The following is a 19,059-nucleotide window of genomic DNA, read 5'->3' on the forward strand; positions in this document are numbered from 1 at the left end:
GCACATGTTAGAAAGATGAAAGATTCAGAGTTTAGCATGCTACCATGAGAATGGCCAAAATGGTGCAACATGGAGTCCAGGCTGGAGAGGAAGGAGCGCAACCATGAAGAAAGAGGGTAACAGCCTGAATGTTTCTAATAACTTGAAGCAGGTAAAGTAGGAGAAAAAGCTAGACAGCCAAGTAGTGGTCCAAGTCTGCCAATTAGGGTCTCTGGAGCTGTTGATAGGTCTAAAGAAAATTGTTCACTAGAACTTCCAGGATGATGGAATTGTTCTCTATCTGCACTGTCCAGTACGGTAGTCACTAGCCACATACAGCTGTTGAGTACTTGAAAGGTGACTAGTATGACGGGAATTGCTGGAAGCATTACTATAGTTCTAAAAGCCAAAGCTATACAAAAAGGGGTTCTCAGAAACATTGCTACCTCCTCATCCCACTCACCTGGTTCAATTCCTCTCCTTTCCAGCCCTTTTCACCTACCCTCAGTAAATGACTATTCTTTTTCATTTCTGGTTTATTCTTCCTAAATTTCTTTTGGACAATGAGCTGGTACATGTGTTTTCTTACATTCCCTTCTTTCTTACATGAAGCATAGCTTACTGTAGATACTCTTTGCACTTTGTTTTTTCACTTAGAAGTATGTTTCAGAAATTACTGCCAGTTCATAAAGATCTCCCTCATTTTTTTAAAAGCTACACAGACCTCCATTTTGTGGATGTGCTATAATATTTTCAACCATTCTCCTATGTATAAGCATTTAGGTTGTTTCCAGTATTCCTCATTTACAGCTGACAGTGCTGCAATGAATAACCTTGTGGCCTGTGCAAATTCAAAGCAAAGGAGCTAGATAATCTTAGGCCATATATCAAAATGTGAAACCTTGACATGGCCATCCTCATAGGCCACCTTCACTTTTGAATTGTCACTTTTTGACTCCATGCAGTTGCTGCCCTTGAGACATGCTAGATTCCTTGGACACTCTTGTCACCTTTTAAGTGGGCCTGGTAAACACTCTTTTCAGCAACAACCATTCACCTTCCATTCCAGAGAAGGCACTTTCATTTCAACCTGCTCCTTCCCTAGTCTACTTTCAGGACCTTATTTTCTCTTTGGGTGACTCCTCCTTAACCCTGCCCCCAATCTTTTCATCTCGGTTGAGAGACTCAGAGAGGATAAAAATCTGTCTTGTGATAGGCTACGGTTCTAGATTGCTGATCTTCCTCAGTGATTTATTCACATGGGAGTTATTCTTTGGGCTTCCTGTACAAGTGTTCTGAATGTTTACTGGCCTGTTTGAACTAGAGTTCCACAATAGTGGGCATTAATGGCACTGGGAAAGGCCATATTGTTCTAAAACGTTTCTACACAACTGTAGAAACTTTTTATCTGGGAAAAGATCCATTCAGAATTCACCAAGCTAGTTTTAAAAAGGCAAGAAACCAGTGTATTAAATTATATATTTGGTTCTTTTAAAACAGATTGGTTGGGCATCAAATTCCTGTTTACTTAAATGATTACTCATTTTAGGTGAAAAATCTTAATATACTAATTTTACACAAACTTTAAAAATAGTATTTAAAGTACATGTTAAACACATCTTTTAGACAAGCAAAACTAAATAGTATTTTAAATAAGTTGTACCTAGTTTTAAGACCGATAATCAAAAAAGATAAAAGATTCTGACCAGTGTGAAGTTAAAGGACATTTTATTTACTGAAAGATTAAAAACATGTAGTGCAGAATGCACCACTGAACCCAATTACAAAGCACTGGTGTTAATACACAATGTTTAAGCAATGCTACACTTATTTTTGGCAAAGTGCTGTATTGTTCAGTCTGTGTACAAAACTGACCATCTCTGAACCAATCAGTATAAAAAATTTGTATAAAAACAAAAAAAATTTAGACAGTGGCTCAAGAAAACAAGCTGCCATTTATGCATAGATTGATGTACAGTATATAACCTAACCAAATGTCCCTTTTGAGTTTTCAAGTTGATGAAAAAAAATTTGTGTCCAGAAACACATTAAGGCACACAGTACAATCTACAATACTCTTCAGTCTCCGTAACTCATGCCCTGCCCCTGAAAAGCTAATGTATTCACAACTTGAGAAAAAAACAAAGCCACTTTTAAAAAGTAAAACACACAATTATTGGTTAAAGTTCAAAACCTCTAGAGGAAAGCACAACCAAAAAGCAAGCAAAATCACTCATACACTCCAAGTCTGAAAACACACATACATCCAACCTCCCCAAGTACTGGTTTGGTTTATTAGAAGTCCACCTAAAAAACAAACACTAAAACTTCAGTCAAATACAGAGCAAAACTGGCATTTAACAATTGTACAAGTTTTAAGAATGTCATAAGGAAAATTCTCAATGATATACATTATCCACGCAAGCTGCCTTCCTCTGAGTAGTAACTTCTCCTCCCACATAAGGGATACTGTTGCAAATAGGACATCCTTATCTGTATTCTGTAAAGTACCTCTTTCTCCTCCCTAAACCACTTTAATTGGTGTCAAATTTCAAGTGAAATTGGTACACGGCAAGGCTGACACCATGGTATTATGTAGGTTTTCTAAATAAAGCATTTTTTAATATAACATTTTAAGTATTAAAATAAGTAGATAGGGATGCCATTTATAATACATCAGCATAGCTGACAGCAGTGAAACCATGATAGAAGCCCAACTTTTAAAAGAGTTTAACCAGTATTAATGGGCCATATATAATAAAAAGACAAAACTTTAAGGTAACATTACAAACATATACTAGTGTCTCCCAGTACAAGGAGCAGTCTCTTAACTGATTCTAAAAGCAAAAACTAATACTTGGAAATGTTTAAATTTTTTTCCACTAATCTATTTAAAAGTAAATGTCTGTCTTCTAGTTGGAGTCCTTCATTTTTTTGTTTCCAACTCAAAGAAGATGAAGATAATGGAGATACCCTTCCTTTCTCTTTTTTCCTTAAGTGTATAAAGGAAATATATTTCCTTGAGGAAGAAAAGAAATAGAGAAACTCAGATTTTAACAAAGACATAAGGATTATAAACCAGTGTACTATATAGATCTGAGAAAAGCAAAAACAACAGGCAATGCTGAACAGCCCTCTCAAGTTTTAAGTAAACTGTCTTCTTACTAGAATCAAAGTACTGATACAACAGAGAACATATGTAAACAGGAACAGTTTGCATGGAAAGTGGAAAAATATACAGGAAATTAATGCAAAAAAAAAAAAAAAAGCTCCCTGCAATAGGAAGTCAAAAATCTAATCACTTTGCATCTTCTGCAAAAATTCCCCACCCAACCAACCATGTAAATGCATTGCCACAAAAGATAAATAATGGATGGCTAATCTTGAACTTACAGTGCAGCACATAATTTAATCAGATGAGGAAGAAAAAGTAATAAACATAGGATATAATAAAATACATTATAAAATGTTTTATTAACAAAAACAAACTTTGAAAACATGGTGCATTGTAAAAGCTAAGAAACTCACTCATGAAGCACTACTTGTGTGCACCACATATTCCAGACTTTTTCCAAGTAACATTCTATGTTATCAGTTTAGAAACAGTTGGAGCTACTAAATTCAGAGGGGTCTTATTTCTCACTGCTTGAATTTTTAAGTAATACGCACTAAAGCACATTGTAAACCACTAATATTAACAACAGCAAAAATAATAACAACTCATAATAAAATGCGTTTTGACCATGTCTCAAAGAATACTTAGAAGGTCAAAATCATTCTGTGGCCTTGTGTCTTACATACAAATGCCTAACAAACATCTAATGACCAAGAACAGCTAAATTATGTAACCATGTTCTTCAACTCTTACATGTGCCCATTTTAGACAGAAACCTTAGAGACTGATACAGAAACCACAGTATATCACAGCTGGTGTAGTAATCCTAACCCTGAATAAAAATCCCAAAGGCTGAAATTTTTTGTTTTCCAGGTACAAAGCATTATAAAGTAGGCCCAGATAAGGAAAACAAAAAGTCAATAACTCACAGAGATGCAAATGTATTAAAGGTATAAGGAAATCTGAAAAAAAAAAAGTAAAAAAAGACCATTGCAGTTTTGTATACAAATCTGTTCATGCTGCCAAACAAATTCTCGTGGCTGAACTTCTGCAGCTTGTGAGGTACTGACAACTCTCATGCAATGTATGGAAAAGAGACCCCCTGTATTCAGAGGCTTACATCCAGAAGAAATTTAGCTCGATTGTTTTCAAGTTACCAACACATGGCCATATAACAGACACACCTTCATGAAAACATGAAAACTCTACCTTAGCTCCCAACTCTGGTAAACACAGTAGTAACAAAACAACTTCTAACTCAGTTTGACAAAACTTTACAGACTTGGCCCCTAATTAGAAAACAAATAAAGGGGAAGTCAAAACGGAAGGGGAATTAAGGAGAGAAGGGGGATTCTAGACCCTTGCTCTAACAAGATACCCTGGCACTTCATCCCAGCCATGGAAGAACAATGTAAAACCACCCTCCAACTACATATTCGCCCTCTTCCAACTCCAATTGCCCCTGTCTAGTGAGAAAGGGGCACGACTCTTCCCTGAAGTCTCCCATGGTTCCTGCATCAAGCTGCTACAGGGATATTGAAAAATATAATAATACTTCACATAACTATATGCTACTTTTTTCCTTGAAAACATCTTATAGATGGTAGTCATTTAATTAGGGTTTCAGAGTAGATGGAAAAATAATCTGATTACGAAGGCAACACTACTGTTCTGTCAGTAGAATGTACTTTGGATTGTAAATGCATTTACTTAATTTCAGAGGAAATCAGTGAGAGTGTGGATGGCTCAGCAAAACCCATCACAACTGCTAAAAATTGAAGTGACTGGCTAGAGGTATGAAGTAGATTTCCTCTGTGTCGAGTTAACTGGCCTACGTGTGACTCGAACCCTGCACTTGGCCTCATTAGCACCAACACTGTGAAGAACAGTTGTGGCAGAGAAACTGCCACCGGCCCCACCCCATCACTAGATTCAGTAGAAAAGCCCTTGGAATTTCATACAAAGTTCAGTTCTGGACAGCCCCACTTCACATCAGTACACAATCTTCACAACAAGTCTGTAAGGGAGGTAAATATCACTACTCCCCTGCTGGTGAAGGAAACAGAGTCCAGAGTGGTTAAAGATGGAAACTCAAGGAAGCCAACCTGTCACTCTTCACTTACATGCTATCAGAAATCTTCCTGACTCTTGCTTGCTACCTGGCAAGAAAGGCTCCATGGCAGAGGATTTTTCACTATATCTGGAAATATAAATCCTGTATCTTTTCCCATGGGCAAATATAAATATGAAGTCACTCAAGTGCCTGGACAAGTACTTCTGAATTTACAGCTGATATGGGGTGGGGAGTGGGCAGAGATGGCAGGAAAGAGTTGAAACAATTTAAATACTGGAGTAATGGGTTAGTTATAGACATGAATTTTTCCAAATATAATTTCACAGGTCTAAATTAATCCCTCTGCATGTGAGACAAGTGCTTTTGTCCATAACTCCTATAATGTCTGTACCATGTCATGTAGTTACACTGGAATTACTGAATGTACTGTTCACTAAAGCTTAATGTACCTGAATTCCAAAATGAACTGCATGATTAATCTGGAAAAACAAACCATATACACAGAAATATATCAAGTTTCCTTTCAAAAGAAAGTTCAGCCATAATTCCATTATATCCATGGCGACTATCACCTGTTAATGTTCATGTTAGTGTGTAAAAATGTATTCATTATATAAGTAAAAGATGATCAAGTACTGGTCAATAAAGTGTATGGCTGACCCTGAGAATAAATTTTTGCTTGCTCAAAAGATTGATTAAGTAGCACAAAATAAAATGAAATTGAAAGATGCCTATTCTCGTACTTGGGAAGAAATGTCTTTAAAATGCTGACTAATCAATGTACACATTAATAGATGTAAAGACATCTCAAACACCAAACACTGTAATTGTATTGATGTCTCCAAAAATATTCTGAAAAAATTTACAAAAAAGTAAATGTTAAGAGCAAGGCATTATGTGATACATAGCATATTAAATCTGGTTTTCAAGATAGTGTCTGAACACACTCATAAAACTATGTGACTGGTCATCAATTGGCTGTAAAGAGACAGCATTTTCATTGTACATAAACGCACATCCACACATATATGCAACAACCAACCAACAGAACTTGAAATCCTTAGTAATTGTACTGACGCGGGCAGGGCTGATGCACAACCCAGCCACTGTGCTTGACCTGCCGAGGGTGGCAATCCCTGCTAAGATTTTGGCGACGAAGGCTGTTTCTGTTAAGAGACTGTCTTTCACTATGTTCTCTTATCCACTGTGAATGGCGAAAGCTCTTGGGTTGTTCCAGGAAAGTCGTATGAGCAGCAAGAGCTGCAACATAGCAGTGAATATGTTGTTCCATTTCATTTTGAGCTTCCACTCTGAAACAAAAAAGTGGGGATGTATTAAATAACAAAGTATATTAATGAAACTGAAAACATCACTTAAGAATTCAATTTGCTACACTAATTTGTTTATGGTTGAATGAGAGCTTAGTTTTCATGGCTGACAGACAAGTTTATATTTTGTGACCACTCTGTTAGTAGAAAGGAGAAGCCAACTTTCAATAGAAATATGCCATATAATCCACAGATGGCTAACTAAGTCAACTGTACTAAAAATATGTTTTATACTTCATGTGAATTTCAATTACAGAGCACACATGTATATAAGATTTCCTGGAAAGGGAACTAACATTTATTGAATATTTGCATTTGCCAACTGTTTTGCAAATATTACATATTTTAATTCTCACCGTAATCTTTTTTTGTGTGTGTGGCTGGCTGGTATGGGGATCTGAACCCTTGACCTGGGTGTTGTAACACCATGCTCTAACCAACTAAACTAACTGGCCAGCCCCTCACCATAATTTTAAAAGGAAAATATTTTAATTCCCAGAATTTACTGATTAGAAAACACTTTGCCAACAGCACCTTGACAGACCTTTTCTGTCTATAAGTAAATGTTCCAGGAAACAAGCTTTAAATCTGTATGTATTTAAAAGAAATATGCAAATGGAAATTCTATTCATTTAACATTTTTCTAGTTAAGAAGCTACTGCTCATTACAGAAGACAACTAAATTTTTATTTAGGTCACAACAGGGCACATTTTGGAATGTCATTTACATAGCAGTGTTATAAAGACTCTTGTAAAACACATAATCTTAAAATATGGCTACACACACAATTATTATGTCTATGATTATTATTTATTTTCTATATTAAAAGCTAATCAAGTAGGAATGGTCTAAACTATGTTAACACATAACATGAAAAGTTGTCAGATTCTTAAGGGTTATTTTATACAGGAAAGGCAGTTATATATTTTGCCTATAATCACTTGAGGAAAACACTATGATCTTTTAAAATATTTATATATTTTTAAAAAGTAGAATTAAAACAGGTCAAATTAAGAAACTAATAGATCAGTTAGAGTGTGGTGCTGATAATACCAAGGTCTTGGGTTCAGATCCCTCTAACAGCCAGATGCCAAGAAAAAAAAAAAGAAAGAAAGAAAAAGAAACTAATAGAAAGAAGTTAATGTAAAGAAAGTTTTAAAAAGGTGAACATTTGCGTCCTCAGCCTCGATAACAAATATCACACAGTCTCAAAGTAAATATACTTACTCTGTGCCCGTGAGTCTTATAAGCAGCTTTTCCTGGCCCTACAAATGTTAAATGGTTAACTATTAAATCACTAGTAAGATTTAAAATGCTATTTTAATTTTACTATTAGGATGTAGTCAACTTTCTTTATTAAAATTGGTTTACTCTGGGTGACTAAAGGCACATATATTGCTTAATTTAAGATTATGACAGCATATAAACCTTCACAAACAATACTTATAACAACTAAAATGCAATAAAACGCACACTCTGAAGCCTATTGTAATTATGAAGCACCTTACTTTATGTGCTTTACGGTAATATCCCCAAGGATAGACAGGATGGAAGCAATTTAACTTTTGAAAGACATACGATTTCCTGCTCAGAAAACATAGATGTTTACTACATAGCTGTCCTCCTAATTTTAGTAACACCTGATTTCTATCTTGATTTAGTGGGCTTTTCTTATAAGAATTTCAAATCCAAAACAGGGATGTTAAAAAAATTTTTAGTTACTATTGTAACTTCATATGTGCAGGACTTTCATATGTGCAGAAAGAATTCATATAAAGTTTAGTGTGTTTTGGTCCTTTATATATAGAAAACTACATATTTGTTTGACTATCGTATATGTTCTATCTACATGAATGCAAAAACGAGATACAAAAACAACATTCTCACTGCATCAAAACTGCAGACACATAACAACCAGTGCATAGACCTTGGTTGGATACTGGTTTGGACAAGCTAGATGACATATTCTCAGCTCTATTGAGGAAATCTGCGTATGGTTTGGGTAGTAGACATAGTAAAAATGAAACAAAATACTGAAACAAAAAGGTAAGTCACTGCCTAAAGAAACAGGTTGTAAAATAGTATATATAACATGATCCCATTTATGTTAAAAGTGTGTGTGGTTGTGGGTGGTGTGTATTTATGTACAGGCACATACAGAAAAAACAATCTGGAAGTATATGCCCTAGGGTGTTAACAGTTTTCACCTCTGGGTAAAGAGACTGTCATTTCAAATTTCAAATTTTTGCGTATTTGCATTTTCTAATTTTTTTTTTTTTTTTTTAAAGATGATGGGTAAGGGGTTCTTAACCCTTGACTTGGTGTTGTCAGCACCACACTCTCCCAAGTGAGCTAACTGGCCATCCCAATATAGGGATCTGAACCCATCGCCTTGGTGTTATCAATACCACACTCTCCCAAGTGAACCACGGGCCGGCCCCTTGCATTTTCTAATTTTTTGCAATGCACATATACTGCTTCTGTAATAAGTTATTTTGCAAAGCTGCTGACTAAAGACACACACGTACACACTTTAAACACTGAAAAGCAAATACACAAATGCTGGTAAGTTTAAAGTAACTGTTAATCATGTTGAATTCTTGAGAGGAATTCCCAAGAGGTGAGATCAGAATCAGGAGGGAAGAATTTTTAAGAACTGAAGAAATTCATTTGAAACAACTATTAAGCAATTATATCAATACCACCCACAAAAAGTTATAAATTTTTGTTGGAATGCATGAAACACCTCCTGACAAACTTATGGCACAGAGTATGTTCCAGTTAAAGTAACACTTTCCACCAAAGATCTTACCCAGTATAGAGCCTCGCAACATGTAACAATATGAGCAAGTTGTTTTTCATTTTGATACAAGTAAAATGAAATGAAATAAGTTTAGCCTCAGCCTCATAAAAAATCATCTACAATAATGAGACTTGAGAGTGCAACAAAACTTTCGTAAAGTTAATGAATTAATAAGCTGCCTTGGGTTTGTTTATGTTTTGCAAACAGTAGAAAATATATAGAGTGGTCTAGTTAGTAGAGTCAGAACCTGGATGAGCCAGAACCTGGCCCTTTGGATGACAGCACTGATAACCAAAAGAATCTGTTCTCACCATAATGGTGCCAGAAAGCCATAATATAACTGAGAACACTTATTACCCTTACCCTAGATCCCTGCACGTAGGAAGTTACCTAGTAACAATCCCAAATCTATATTTCATGTACAACCAAAGCCTGATGACGTTTTGGGGGGGTGGGAGACTCTCTCTCTGTCGTGTGTGTGCGTGTTGTTGTCCTTTGACCCTTCCCCCTTCTTGTAATTATAAAATGTTAAGATATGCTGGCCCTCTTTGGAAAAACATTTTCAGGGCAACCTGATCTATATGTCTCCCTGGTTGCAATCATCATACTGGCTCAACAAATCCCTGCTATGTGTACTTGGTCTCAGGTTCATATTAGGTCAACAGCACTAACCACAGGAATATTCTGAACTGCTCCAAAGGATCCAAATTCACCTGAACCCTTGACCTAAGAGGGGGAATAAAGTCAGTGCCAATATCTCCCAAATACTTTAACACCATAGGTAACATTCCACTAAAGTACACAATGGTCTAGCTAGACTTGGAGCTAATTAACATGATGATGGGCTTTATTTTAGTGCATGGGAGCAATCTTGGATATATTCTCTGGATAAAGGACACAGAAGGTCTGTAAGTTTTTTTTTGGAACATACCACTCTGGGCAGCTTTCCAGGACCTCAACCCAGCTGCCATTCCAACAGAGCATTTCAGACTACTTGGGACCTCCATATAACAACAAAACACCATTTTGATGTTTAATTTTTCCTGTGTAAGGCAGAAAACCCTTTGAGTAAAATGTTTTGGTAAAACTGCCACTTTACTAGGTGTGATATTGTGAAATATATATTTGACTTCATCTCTATCTCCTGGCATATAGCTCCTAAAATCCTGAGAATCTCCAAAGTGATTAAAAGTTTTTTTGTATGCTAACGAGCTGACTGGTGGCTGGCAGCCCCTAAGTAGCTTCAGAATTGGGACTGGTCACTGGAAAGACCAAGGCAGGAGTAGAGGGTTAGAATTTCAGCCCCACCATTCCCCAACCTCTGGGGAGGGGAGACGGGTCGAAGGTTAAGTTGATCACCAATGGCCAATGATTTAATCAATCATGCCTATGTAATAAAGCATCCGTAAAACTCAAAAGGACTAGGTTCAGGGAGCTGTTGGATAGCTGAACACATGGAGATTCCTGAAGGGTGACACTCCCAGAAAAGGCATGGAAGCTCTTTCCCCCACACCTCGCCTGAAGCATCTCTTCATCTGCATCCTTTGTAGTATCCTTTATAATAAATGGGTAAACATAAAGATGTTTCCCTAAGTTCTGTAAGCCACTCTAGCAAATTAACTGAACCCAAGGAGGGACTGTGGGAACCCCCATTTATAGCTGGTCAGAAGCATGGGTCACACCTGGGGCTTGTGATTGGCACTGAAAGTTGAGGGCAGTCTTGCAAGACTGAGGCATCAACCTGTGGGATCTGATGCTACCTCCACGTAGCCAGTGTCAGAATGGAACTGAATTAGAGACACTCAGCTGGTGTCCCCTGAAGAATCTGCTGCAGAATTGATTCACTAATTGATTATTGGTGAGGAGAAATCTCCACATACTTCTTGGTGACCAGATGTCGCAGAAGTCTTTTGTGCTAATTGTTGCAATGTGAGAGCAGAGGAAAAACAGTTTTTCTACAGAACTGGTATCAGAGGAGTAGGATTTGCTAGAATAGCCTTGGCTAACAGAAACGTGGTTTGGGAAGAAAAGGGTAGAAGGGTGAGAGATAGGAAACTTTTGATTCCTAGTTGGCCATGTGATCACCCACAGATGATCCACGGTATGGAACAGCAGCTGTGCTGCAATCAGTTACTAAAAGTAAAAGTTACAAAAGGAATTTTGAGATGGATTCGACTCCCAGGGAGTTGGTTCACTGGATGCGTAAGGAAATGCAAACTAACAAGAAACTGTGAAATATTCAACCCCTTGGTTATTATTATCTGTAATAGCTAAAATTATAAGACAGTGGTGGGTCAGACCTCAATGCCTGACCAAGCTCAGTTTTCAGTGAGTCTGAGCTTTGGCCACTAGCTTCAAAACTGTCCCCCAGGGGAAAAACTATGCAGAAACAACAGAAAATACTGAAGATCTGGTTACTAAGAAAGTAGTCAATGTGGAGGAAGAGCAAAGCCAAGAAACTACTGAAACCAGAAGGTGGAGTGTAAGGGAACTGTTTCATTTTGTAGATAGGTATCATCAGCTACCTGAGGAGCCTTTACTGCAATGCATGGTAAAAGTAACTAATTTATAGGGGCGATATCTTTGGTTTTAAATGCTACAGAGTAAAAGAGCATGTTTGGATTGATGTAGGATCCACAGCTCACTACGAAACAATCACAGATGGCTGTACATGATCTAGGCACACAGGAAGTTTTTCCCAAGTGAACAGCCAGCCTGGTGTACTGGATAAAAGCCACTGTAAAGTCTGTTTACACTGAGAAGGGGGACTGTACATCTCCCCCTATAAATGCCAAGTGGAACACCCCAATGAAGTAGGTGGTATGCTTCTTATGCAAGCCACATTGGACTGGCTTTATGATGAACAGGATATCCACCCGATGAATATGCCCATTATGCAGATTATGGTAAATGATGTGGTTAAATTATCCCTTTAACACAGACCCCACCCCTTCCCTTAAGCCACATTGGACTGGCTTTATGATGAACAGGATATCCACCCGATGAATATGCCCATTACGCAGATTATGGTAAATGATGTGGTTAAATTATCCCTTTAACACAGACCCCACCCCTTCCCTTCACATAATCTTACTGCTGCAAAACCAAAAGACATTATCAGATTTGCTGCTTCCCTTCCCCTCATGGGTCTTACAGATGCTAATAAAAACATTAGGGTCATTAACGAGAATGGGGAAAGGCAAAGGGAGAATCAAAGGACTTATCCCAGGAAGGTGGAAATTTCTAAAAGGCTGTTAAGAAATAAGGTGAATAAAGAAGACATCGATGGAGTAAAACTAAGAGGAAAATGAAAGGGAAGGAGACTTGTCCCAGCAGGGTAGAAATCATTAGAGGGTTATTAAGAAATTTAATGAGTAAGATGGACATTGATGGGGTTAAAACAAAGGAGTTAATACAGCATACTATAAAGCTTAGGTAGGCCAAAAAGACCCCCATCTGGTCCTCCAACATTAAAGGGGCCCCAAAGAAGTAAGTTCTATTTCCTCCAGTTTGGAGAAACTTAAAAAGCTGGAAGGCAGAGATTATAATGACCAATAACTGCCTGGGGCAATAGTCATGTAGAAAGACAAGAACTGACAAACTGGCAGGGGTCCCTCTGCTCAACCCCCTGCTGGGGACCCAAAGCCTTAGGTACAGGGGTGGGTAAAAAGGTCAGGGGGTGGTGAAGAGAAATTCCTTAATATGAGAACCCCACACACTATAGTACCAATATCCACTGGTGAAGCCCTGACTCAGGCCACAATTAGATTGAGAAAGCATAAAAATGTAAAGGCCTGATAAGATTATGTTAGTTGGGTCATTTAAACAGGTTTATGTAAAGAAGTTGTATCTCCTTTACCTAAATGTTTTATGACATTGAATATTATGTCTGGTTAGAGAACACTTCCCCTACCTAGTATTTTAAAACAAAAGGAATGTAAATCCACACTTCAAACAATATTAATCAGACATGCTAAATGGAAACCTCAGTAAAATTTCCCAAGCCCACACAGTGTAGAATAGAAGCTGGAATGCTGATATGGATAAATTCTGATAGCCCTATATGGAATGTAAACCTGAGCATATGGCAAAATCCTGTGTGCACCTCCCAGCAACTACTACTAGGACTTTGGGCTAGAGAATTTCCACTTGAGGGGCATTTACTACCTTGCTATTGGACATTAATTGAAGCTATCCCTATAACTGAAGGACATAAGATAACCTCAAACCTGAAATACTCATGACATCTTGGGTGATGTCGAAGGAACACTCTAATGGGGATGGCACTGCCCAGAAGAGTTCCACAATAAAATGGAAATGGTTTATACATTATCATGCTACCTGCGGATTACAAGGAGTGGATACTCACAAGCAGGGAACCTCTCTTCCTCTAGGACTAACTCAGGAACTGTAAGAGGAGCTGCTAGATTCTATCATCACTTGGACAGTGCTCTATAAACATCTCTCAACTGACTGACAAAGAACTGCTGGATTTGTGGATGGCAGTTCCAAGAGGAACAGACAATATCCTATTTGGAAGGTGCTACTCTAAAGAAGGTAAAAACGAATCAGCTAGGTGGGCTGAATTGCATGCTGTTTTCCCTAGTGGTGATGAAAGAATTGAATGGTGGTTCAATTGAATAGTGATTCAAAAGCCCCTATGTTTGGGTTGTTACTGACTCATGGAAAGTGGCCAATGGCTTGGCCAGACCTCCAAGCAGGAGGGCAATGGAAATCTGGTCTACTAAAGGGATGCCCATATGGGAAACAGACCGATAGAAATTTGAGGGATGCATTATAGCAGGATATGTTGATGCCATCAGGAAAAAAACTCCCTGCCAGATCCAGAAGGTGACAGAATTGACAAACAGATATCCCTGTGTGCTCATCTAAGGTGGCTGCCTGAGTCCATGAATGAGAGGATATGAGGGTACTGCAGCAATGCAGAGATGGGTGGAATCTACCAGAAGGTGACAGAATTGACAAACAGATATCCCTGTGTGCTCATCTAAGGTGGCTACCTGAGTCCATGAATGAGAGGATATGAGGGTACTGCAGCAATGCAGAGATGGGTGGAATCTAGGCATGTTCCTCTTGTACCCTCTCAGGCACATGATGCCAATAAGAACTGTTCAGCTATGGGGCAGATTGCCTGGTGGGAAGGCCCTCCCTGAACACAGCAGCCAGGTGAGACTGATACTGGTAGTCCGGGGGGAGGGGGTGTGCCCTACAAATGGGTCTTGCCAGGAATAGACAACTGATTCTGGATTGGGCCTTGCTTATCTGGTGGAAGATGCCAATGCTCAGAGTGCTATTTTAAAAAAACAAAAACAGAAGATACTGCACAGATTGGGATAGCTGACCACCGTTTCTTCAGACCAAGGAACACACTATATGGGCCATCACGACCAACAATGGACAGAGATGTCCTTCTCAGAGCCAATAGTCTGACAGAGAAGTAGAATGGGCAATTAAAACATTGGTCATCTAAAACAAGGGGAGATAAAGCCATGAAGAGCTGACTTACACGCATTTATAACTGTGCGCTCACACTCAGCGTGAGTGGGACTAAAGGACCACACCCACTAGATTTTCCTCTGTTTTCCTGGTTGATCTGGGGAAGAGGGCGTGAGGAAGGATGCTGGTATGAGTAAGCAATTCTTGCCAATTAGGAGTATGCTGGTATAATGATTATACTTCCTTCCCCACATCACCTCAACCTTTTCTTTCCCCTACCTGTTACAGTGGTCCTAGGGCCAGAGCTGCAACTACAAGTGCTAGAAGCAGAGATGATTCCTAAGCAAGAAACTAACTATGTTTTAAAACCTTATTTCAGAATTCCTAAAGGCCTGCTGTGGGTGAGTTGTGCTTTCACTCCATCTGACAAAACTGTAGTTAATAGTGGATGCAGCTATATAGCCTGGTGGTAAAAACAGCCTACCAGTTCTGCACCTATGCATATCTAAATAGGAGTGGACTGAGGGGGAGGCACTTGCTAAACTACTATTGCTGCCTGCAATCTAGAGCAGCATAGTGGCTAATGCCCCCTCCAAAGGAAAAAAGTTTGGGTAGTAATGGAGAGAAGGAAGAATAGTAGCTGAGGGTAAAGGAATGAATAAATGGGTTATGAATTAAAGAAAATCCAATAATACATTAATACCTCTAAAGAGGCTCAGAGCAAGAGATGACATTGTATCTTAGCTCAATTATACCAGAGGCCTGAAAATATGAAGCTATATATTTGCTGAGACCACTCCTGCTCTTGGAAGCTGACAAGATCAGTGGAAGTCTGCAAACTTTAGCGGCCTTGCCCTGGAAGACATATTCATGCAATATGATGATGGACTCAACTAATTATTAATGACTAAATGAGATTTCTGTAATGTGGCAGTGTCTTTTGAGTTGTAAGAAGGTACTTCAAAAAGTTTATAAAAAAACAGAATTAAAAGATAATAGAAATCTTCCTGTGAACTTTATGAAGTACCCTTGTACCTTTTACTGTAAGGGATCCACATTCAAATACTGGAGGATAAACTGTGATATTGTGAAATATATACTTGGTTTTGGTCCTTGGCTCCTTGCATACAACTCCTAAAATCCTAAGCATTTCCAAAGTGGTAAGTCTTTTTGTATGCCAATGAACTGACTAGTAGCTGGCAGCCTCTAGGCAGCTTCAGGATGGGGACTGGTCACTGGAAAGACTTCTGGAAAGGGGAGAAGGGTTGAAGGTTAAAATGATCACCAATAGCCAATGATTTAATCAATCATGCCTAGGTAATAAAGCTTCCATAAAAACCAAAAAAGACTGGGTTCAGGGAGCTTCTGGATCGCTGAACATGTGGAGGTTCCTGGAGGGTGACACATCCTGAGAGGGCATGGAAGCTCGGCCCTCCTTGCCACGTGCTTTGCCCTACACATCTCTTTATATGCATCCTTTGTGATATCTTTTATAATAAACTAGTAAACAAATGTTTCTCTGAGTTCTGTGAGCCACTCTAGCAAATTAATTGAACCCAAGGAAGGGGTCGTGGGAACCTGATTTATAGCCAGTCAGTCAGAAGCACAGGTAAGACAACCTGGTGCTTGTGATTGGCATTGAAAGTCGAGGGCAGTCTTGCAAGACTGAGGCCTCGATCTGTGGGACCCGATGCTACCTCCACGTAGCCAGTGTCAGAATGGAACTGAATTAGAGGACGCCAAGCTGGTGTTTGCTACTGGAGGATTGCTTGTGTGGTGTGTGTGGGAAATTCCCCTACACACCTGGTGTCAGAAGTGTGTGTGACCATTTTGTGAGAATATAGCAGGAAGAAACTGAGTTTGTTATTCCTATATTCTCAGACAGGATTTTCAAGGTTAGGCATCATTTGATGTGACCTAGCTAGGCATAGTTGGAAGAAAATAAACTTTATTTTAAGACAGAGTACTCTAGCTGAATTTCATTTTCTAAATAACCCAGCTATAAAGTGCCAGAATTATATTCTAAGATACTTGGCAGAATGCCAGTTTTTTAATTTCCATTCATAGCAGAATTTCATGAGACAGTTCTCTATTATATATCTTTTTTATATCATTGATCACCTTGTGTACTATGTACATGCTTTCTTAAGTCTCTAACAAAATACTAAGGCCATGCTACAACTTTTTAAAAATACAAGTTTTTTTATATCATTGATCACCTTGTGTACTATGTACATGCTTTCTTAAGTCTCTAACAAAATGACTTGCATCTTTTAAGAACTTAGCTTTGAACTGTAGCAGAAGTAAATAAAATGCATGCTCAGCACATACTCGCAACATACCTGGGACTATTTGGGTTATGAAATTCATCAGTCTCACAGCTGGCCTCACTGAGACCAGGGCAGGAGCTGTGCACAGCATAAACAGACATGCTGGGATGCTCTATGAGAAGGTTTTCCATAGGACTTGTTTCCACCTTGATAGTGGTTAATCCACCTGCAGTGAAACATGGGGGAGGGGTGATAAACCAGCTCTCCTCCATTGGACAGGACTCAAACTGGAGGAAGCAGGAATCACTTGTATCAGCCAAGCACTCAAGAGACGCAGGTAAACAGGAAAAGACTGAAGGGTGCTCAGTAGGTGATGCTTCACTGATGTCTTCTTCTTCTTCCTCTTCTTCTGCTGAGAAACCAGTGCAAGTATCTAGATTGTAGTCCACATTGCAGTCCACATGTGTGGTGGAACAGTCCCATGGGAGGACGATTATCACATTGAGCCATCATAGTGGAGCCGCCCATCAAATTCAGAGCACAGAAAATGAAGAAACAATACCGTTAGCTGATGCTCACGTTCCATCCTTTATTTAGTTCAGAAACAAAACCATTTATATTCACTCATAATGATTATAACATAACTTCTGAGCATCGTGTGTGTGTGGCATTACTGTATATGATAGATTATGTTGGCTTTGCAGCAATGGTTTTAGGACTGTTTCTATCCTGCTGAATAAACATATAATAAGCTATAGGGCTTACTGCTTGTCTAATATGAGGGTTTCCCATTAAAGCACCTCTGATTCGATCAGACTGTAAGAGATGCAAAACTGGAAAGTCTGATGTCAATCAGTTTCACTGACCATCTGGCACAGGATGTTTCCTAAAATTTTTTTTAGACAAATTCTTGCTTATTCACCTTTAAAGCTTAAAAACCTTCAGTTACTGGTTTACTTATGCAAAAATTGAGATGCAAGAGTTTCCACTTACATTGTGATGATAACCCACTGAGTATACCTTACCTATGAAGTCAACAAGAATCCATTCATCATCTTCTTTCTCACTAAATTCTGGTTCTTGGTTGGAAGAAGTATTGACTTCACCCACAAACATTTTATTCAGCCTCTGGAACATTGTTAAGGCAAGATTGAGACTTTGGCTAGATGTCTTTATAGCTGAGATTTCAAAACCCTGTCTTCAGTTGGCCCAATGGCACCGACAGGAGATTAAAGTGCGCAGGGTGCTTATTCAACTTAGGTGAGCAGAGTCATTATCCCTAAAAGAAAACAGAAAAAGGAGGTTATTTCAAATTGGCATATATTGATAGGTGTGTATTTTACAAGTACGCACACCACCCGCCTTAGAAGAAAGCATATGCTGTAGCCTACATTCTACAGTTATTCCCTTCCTGCAGGAGTCAAACACAAAAAATGCAATATCTCTTATTTATAAAACATTATGAATCAAGTACTCGAATGCAACCTGTAAATATCTTAAAGTGTGAAATACAAGGGAAGGAGTTCTTTTTCATATCTTTGCTTTCATAATAAGGAATAAATTTGGACAATGTATTTCGAATTGTAATACCCCTTTTCTGCAAGTAGACGAACGGAAACTAGATATTAACAGTCTTACTATATGATATTCAACTGCCCAGAAGTCTTCAGATGAACCCAGTGACAGAGTCCAGTGACCACCATTATGCCAGGCCCTCTTTCCCTGGCTCATTTTCCCTTCTGTTCTGTACTTCTTTTATTTTGTCTTTTTTACTGACTGGTAATGGGCTCGCAACCCTCGGTGTTGCGCCTGCACCGCGCTCAGCCAGTGAGCGGGAACCGGTCTCCACGTGGGATCCGAACCCTCGGCGGGAGCGTCACCGCACTCCCAACCCAAGCGGCGCACTCTCCAGTGTGCCACCGGGCCGGCATATTTAATTACAAACTTTAAGCATATTTAATTACATTTATAATCTAGAGGGTACTTCAAATTCTTTGTGAAAAAATGAAATTAAAAGATAATACAAATCTTT

The 19,059-nt window shown here is 38.7% G+C and overlaps 1 protein-coding gene across 2 annotated transcripts; it reads right to left on the minus strand.

Annotated features, from left to right (window-relative positions):
* Nucleotides 1–1,690: 1,690 nt before the first annotated feature.
* TP53INP1 (tumor protein p53 inducible nuclear protein 1) lies at nt 1,691–18,304 on the minus strand. 2 transcript variants are annotated; one of them, XM_008592844.1, is made up of 4 exons: nt 18,053–18,270; nt 17,100–17,460; nt 7,725–7,762; nt 6,397–6,478 (listed from the first exon to the last, which is right to left on the minus strand). In XM_008592844.1, the coding sequence occupies exons 1-3, from the start codon at nt 18,162–18,164 to the stop codon at nt 7,741–7,743; spliced, it is 495 nt and encodes a 164-aa protein (XP_008591066.1). In that variant the 5' UTR covers nt 18,165–18,270; the 3' UTR covers nt 6,397–6,478; nt 7,725–7,740. The 2 variants fall into 2 exon arrangements, with proteins under 2 accessions (XP_008591065.1, XP_008591066.1); XM_008592843.1 differs by lacking the exon at nt 7,725–7,762 and having other exon boundaries at nt 1,691–6,478; nt 18,053–18,304.
* Nucleotides 18,305–19,059: the final 755 nt, after the last annotated feature.

This window comes from Galeopterus variegatus, unplaced genomic scaffold (genome assembly GCF_000696425.1).
Source record: "Galeopterus variegatus unplaced genomic scaffold, G_variegatus-3.0.2 Scaffold8398, whole genome shotgun sequence".
In the NCBI taxonomy this organism is placed as follows: Eukaryota; Metazoa; Chordata; class Mammalia; order Dermoptera; family Cynocephalidae; genus Galeopterus; species Galeopterus variegatus.

Bases quoted from the DNA above. Each gene is read 5' to 3' on its own strand.
- TP53INP1 (XM_008592843.1), bottom strand. From the start codon at position 18,164: ATGTTCCAGAGGCTGAATAAAATGTTTGTGGGTGAAGTCAATACTTCT. The intron at 17,461-18,052 runs GTAAGGTATACT...ACTACAATCTAG, and splicing joins GATTCTTGTTGACTTCATAG to ATACTTGCACTGGTTTCTCA. The intron at 6,479-17,099 runs GTATGTTGCGAG...TTTTTGTTTCAG, and splicing joins CATAACCCAAATAGTCCCAG to AGTGGAAGCTCAAAATGAAA.